General features: G+C 41.9%; 2 protein-coding genes across 2 annotated transcripts; one reads left to right on the top strand and one right to left on the bottom strand.

The window, feature by feature from the left end:
- On the top strand, window positions 2280-4103 carry LOC107647524. The gene is made up of 3 exons (XM_016351596.1): window positions 2280-2546; window positions 2640-3566; window positions 3687-4103. Exons 1-3 carry the CDS (start codon window positions 2280-2282, stop codon window positions 4101-4103), a joined length of 1611 nt encoding a protein of 536 aa, XP_016207082.1.
- Window positions 4599-5066, bottom strand: LOC107647525. The gene is made up of 2 exons (XM_016351597.1): window positions 4923-5066; window positions 4599-4844 (listed from the first exon to the last, which is right to left on the bottom strand). The coding sequence occupies exons 1-2, from the start codon at window positions 5064-5066 to the stop codon at window positions 4599-4601; spliced, it is 390 nt and encodes a 129-aa protein (XP_016207083.1).

The following is a 5667-nucleotide window of genomic DNA, read 5'->3' as shown; positions in this document are numbered from 1 at the left end:
TTATTTTTAGTGTCATATATTATTCCATTATCAGAATTAAATTCAGTCACATATATAACTAATGGACATAATTTTTCAAATAATAATAATTAGGTACAACCATACACATAGCTTATGGACATAATTTTCTACTTATAATCGGAGTATTTACGTGTGGACGTACAACTGGACCAAGGTTATTACATTAAAATATTTGCAAAAAGCTTGATTACTACTGTATACTTAATGCTTATACAGAACCATTTGGGATTTGTTGTTGTAACACTATAAGACATTTCGATATTATCTACGGTTTATTAGGTGTTGATAATTATTTTTAGGGATAAGTATGTTTTTGGTCCCTAAAGTAGGGGTCAAAAATTTATTTCGTCCCTCGGCTTTTTTTCGCAACAAAAAGGTCCCTTAGGTTCCGGTTTGTTTTAAAATCGTCCTTTGCCCCCAAAAATAAATTTTTAATACGAAAATGCCCTTGTTGGTTGGTATTACTTCCCGCGAGATCAAATTTCCTTTCCCAAGCAACGCTTCGACTGAGAATAGGAGTAGAGAGTGAAACGTTTGTGTGAAACGATTTTGCGAAACCCTTGGAAGGCCTTCCTGCGACGTCCGGCGTTGGTAGCTTGAGAGAGGTTGCCGGAAAACTTCGTGGTTTGTTAACTTGGCTTCGTTCCAACAAAAATCCCTCGGCAAGGTAAGCATTATGTGAATGTAATTTTTCGTTTCTTAATGTGGAATGTGCGAAGGTGTGTGAAAGGGTAGGGTTTGAACTGATTGTTGTTGTTGTTGTTCATAGTTTGTTGAGTAACTCCCTGTGTTGATTAATAGGGTTTTTCGGGAAGGAGATGGCGCTGTTCAACATGCGGGTTCACCATGGTGGGTTATTTGGATATGATAATGGTGTGCTGAGGTACTTGAAGGGTCAATCTACAGTTGTGGAGGATATTGACGGCGATCGGTGGAGTGTGTTTGAGGCATACGAGGAACTGAGACACCTTGGATACCTGAAATCCAACATTTCAGCGTTATGGTACATAGACCCAACTGAGGATGATTATGAGCGTCATTTGAGGCTATTGGTAGGTGACACAGAGGCAATTGAAATGTGTACCATAGCAGGGAGGAGAGGCTATGTTGATCTGTTTGTGGTGCATGATGTTGAGGATGCCGAGGGATTTCCGGAGGTGGGTTTTCTGGACGTGGGGGGACAAACGGTTGGTGGCCAGAATGAGAAACCCTTAGGTGGTGCTATGGATTTAGTGTTGTTCGAAGGCAATGTAGATAACAGTGATGGAGCTAGGGTTGCAGATCAACAAGAGTGCGATAATAAGGATGGTGGAGTGGAATTAGGCCAAGAGGGAGATGAGGAGGATGGTGATGATGCTAGCAGTGGCGAAGACAGTGATGACCCAACATACTTGCCATCTGATGAAGAGAAAAACAGTGTGGAAGACATCCACTTCACTGACAGTGATGATGTGTACGACTATGAAAGTGGATTTGGTGAAGATAATGCTGTGCCGAAGGACTGCAATGTGGAGAAGGGCAAAAAAGTTGTTACAAGTGATTTGGATGATGAGGATGCATTTGACAGTGATGAATTGGAGCAGGATCATGTAATTGCAGGAGTAGGGATGGGTGATGATGATGGGGAGGATCATGCTGAGGAGGGGGGGCAGAGGTTTCCAGTGCATAAGACACAAAAGGAAATGGGAAAATACCAATGGAAGGTTGGCACATTGTATGAATCTCGGCAGGAGTTCAAGGACACAGTGGCGGCCTATGCAGTCAACACAGCTAGAAACATTAAATTCAGCAAGTGCGACTTGGTGAGGGTCCGAGCTGTTTGTCAGAAAGGCTGCCCATTTTGGTTATATGCACACAGGGTGGGTGAGGAGTCCACTTGGCAACTAAGAAGCATGAATCTCCAACATACCTGCATGCAGACACACCGGGTTGGGATTATGCACAGCAAATGGTTGGGTACCCAGTTTAAGAAGAAAGTTGAATCCAACCCAAAGATCAAGGTGAAGGAGCTAGTTGCAAAGGCTCACAAAAAATGGAACTTGACTGTTACCAAGGCAATGGCAGCTAAGACAAAACAGGAAGCTTTGAGTCAGATACAGGGGGCCTTTAGGGAGCAGTACAAGTGAATAAACGACTACTGCCATGAACTCCTAAGAACAAACCCAGGTTCCACAGTGATTCTCAAGGTTATTAGATCACCAGATTTTGCTCAAGAGAGACAGAATGCAGAACTGATGAACTATTGTGTCTTCCAAAGAATGTATGTATGCTTTGAGGCTTGCAAGAAAGGTTTTCAACACTGCAGAAGGTTCATTGGGCTGGACGGTTGCTTCTTGAAAACCCCCCAAGGTGGACAACTGTTGACTGCAGTCGGAAGAGACCCAAATGACCAGATTTTCCCCTTAGCGTATGCGGTTGTGGAGGCGGAGAATAAGGACTCTTGGGTATGGTTTCTCCGTCACCTGTCCGATGACTTAGGCCCACACAATATTGCAAAGTGCACGTTTATGTCTGATCAGCAAAAGGTAACTCACAATATATCAGCCTTTCACAAGTTGTCCTTGAATTTATTTTAATAAATGAAGTAGCAATTTGAAATCTTACCTAACTGTAAACAGGGCTTATTGCCGGCATTTGAAGAGGTCATTCCAGGTGTGGATAACAGGTTCTGTGTCAGGCATCTCTACAGCAACTTTAGGAAGAAGTTTCCTGGTTTAGAGCTAAAGAACAAGATGTGGAGGTGTGCTAAAGCAAGTCATTGGCAGATCTGGGAGAAGGAAATGAAAACTTTGCGACTTCTGAATGAGGGAGCATTTAGACATCTGAATGGCATTCCACCAAGGTTCTGGTCAAGATCCAGGTTTACCTTCCTATCTAAATGTGACAGTCTTGTTAATAACATGAGTGAGAGTTTCAATTCTGTGTTAGTAGAAGCAAGAGAAAAACCAATTGTGAGCATGTTAGAGGATATTAGGATTTACATGATGACTAGATGGGCTGCAAATAGGGAAAGGGTTCTTAATTATCCAGGAAACATTATGCCAATGATTTGTAAGAAATTAGAGAAACGGGCAAGCTTAGCTAGGGACTGGAGGCCTTACTGGTCATCTGCTAGCCAATACGAGGTCATGAGTGGTCTAGATAAGTATGTTGTGGATCTGGCAGCTGGTGAATGTTCTTGCAGGAATTGGCAACTTAGTGGGATTCCTTGTCCTCATGCCATCAGCTGCATCACCTTCAAGGGCCTTAATTTGGAGTCATATGTGGATGAATGCTACAAGAAGGAGGCTTACATCAGGTGCTACGAGGCGGTGATACACCCTGTAAACGGCCCGGAGCTATGGGAGAGGACTCAATATGATGATGTCATCCCACCTCCTTACAGGAGGCCAAGCCACAGACCGGTGAAGAAGAGGAAAAGAGGGGCTGCAGATGAAGACTTTAGAAGCCAGACTCATATGTCACGGAGGGGAGAAGTCCAAAGATGCTCCAACTGTGGTGGAGTTGGACACAAGAAAAGCGGCTGCAGCCTTCCTAAGAAGAGGGTAAGAGGGTTTGTGATATGCTATTCTAGGGTTCAACTACCATCATGATTGCCAACTATATAAGTTTACTACTATATGATATGTGTGTTACTTTCTATATGATTTACATAATTATTGTAGGCCCAAAGTTCAACCAACAGAGCTAAGAAGAATGCAGCTAAGCTGGCACCTGGTCAGACAGCTTGGGGAGGGAGAAAGAGGACTACTACACCATCACCATCCAATCTGCCAGCATCTCATACCAGGAAAAACCCCACAAGGCCCAAGAAACGTGAAGCCCGGCCCACCACAGAAGCACCTCAGCCCAAGAAGGCTTCCACCAAGCCCAAGAAAGCTTCCACTCAGCCCAACATCCTGGCCCAGCCCAAGAACAAGGCTGCATCTTCTGCAACCTCCACCAGCAACAAACAGCCTCCTAGCCAGCCATCTGTGAGGAAGAAGCCCTTTTCTATCATTCAATGCAGTGCACCTCATCTACCCATGCAGAAGCTGAGGTTGATGGCCAAGTTACCCCCATCTCAGTGGGGAAATCTTTAGGATTAGAGTGTGAAATTTTCTATGACTCTTGTGTTAATGTTTTGCAAGAAGTGTTTTTAATTTTGGTATTGGATATTTACATTAAGAACTTTACCTTAGTTACATTGGTTTGAGTACTGTATTTTGGTATTAAGTGCCTGAGGACACTTGCAGTGTTGCTTCTCTGTTTTTTGGTACTAGGCATGTGGAGCCAAAGACAAAATATTTGTGTATGTTTTAACTAGTCATCAAATGAAATATTGCATTACTAATTACTGAATTTCTAGATCTTCTATTGAATGCTTTTCTGCTTTGCTCATAAACTACTTTTACATTACAAAATAAAACAGGTCCACTATCAAAGAAGGTGACAATTTGGGCAACATTACACAACACTTTTCTTCATTAGTTCAAACACTTTCAAAGTTGCTACAAACCTAAACCACTGTAACATCAGAGAATACCCTCAAACTCTACTCACACAACACAGTAAACCTCATAACATTCCCTACCAAATCATCTATAACCTAAGTGCATTCCATTCGGCTGCTTCAAGTTGTAATGATTCTGCAGGAATAAGAACAGAAATCCCACCCACCCAGCAAAACATAGAGCAGCCACAACCCAAAGCTTCGTCTCCAACTCCTTCAATCTTGCCTTTAATTTCGTTATCTTTCTCCTATTTCTTGCAAATTCAACCTCTTCCTGAACAGCTCCAGGTTCCGGATCTGCCCATCTGAAGAAATCACACCCATCCTGAACCTAGTGCAAGCCACAGAAACATATGAAGAAATCTCAAATTCTCAGACCCACAATAGCAAAATAGGAAGAACACTTTACCTCATAGTATACACAACCCCAAAATCTTCGTCCAGGGTTATCCTTCGTCGATGAAGTTCGCAAAACCGGCCTCTCACCATGGCCACAGAGCAACTCCTTTGCATTTGAACGAAAACGTGAGGCTCTTGAGCTCTGGGAAGCCATGGACGCCACTGACTCCTAAACCCTAGCCGTCGACCTTCAGCAGCAACTCTCGTCGTTATTCCTCCCTCCCCTGCACCTCATTTTCTTTCACTTTCTTGATTTAATCCTTCTATTATTATTTATTTATATTAATTAACGTTTCCCATATCCGTTAAAAACGGTCGTAACGAAATCCAACAACCACAGGGTTAAAATCGTCAGAGGGACGATTTTAAAACAAACCGGAACCTAAGGGACCTTTTTGTTGCGAAAAAAAGCCGAGGGACGAAATAAATTTTTGGCCCCTACTTTAGGGACCAAAAACATACTTATCCCTTATTTTTACTACAACCCAATTGAAATTTGTTGTTTAACACTATAAGACATTTTGATATTTTCGATGGTCGACACAAGTACGTGGATAAATGATTTGACAAAAAAATCTGATATAATTTAACTGACAATCGAGTCGATGGTGATATTAAAATAATTATAGTGATAATTTTTCCGTCGATAATAAATGCATTGCAAAAAAAAAAAAAATCGTATTTACTGATACTTCAGCCGTCGATAAAAAAATTTTCTTATTAAAAAATAAAATTTATATTTTTCAATGAGTAAG

Source organism: Arachis ipaensis, chromosome B06, assembly GCF_000816755.2.
Source record: "Arachis ipaensis cultivar K30076 chromosome B06, Araip1.1, whole genome shotgun sequence".
Classification (NCBI taxonomy): domain Eukaryota; kingdom Viridiplantae; phylum Streptophyta; class Magnoliopsida; order Fabales; family Fabaceae; genus Arachis; species Arachis ipaensis.
The sequence above is the reverse complement of the archived record's forward strand: the minus strand, read 5'-3'. Positions and strand labels throughout refer to the sequence as shown.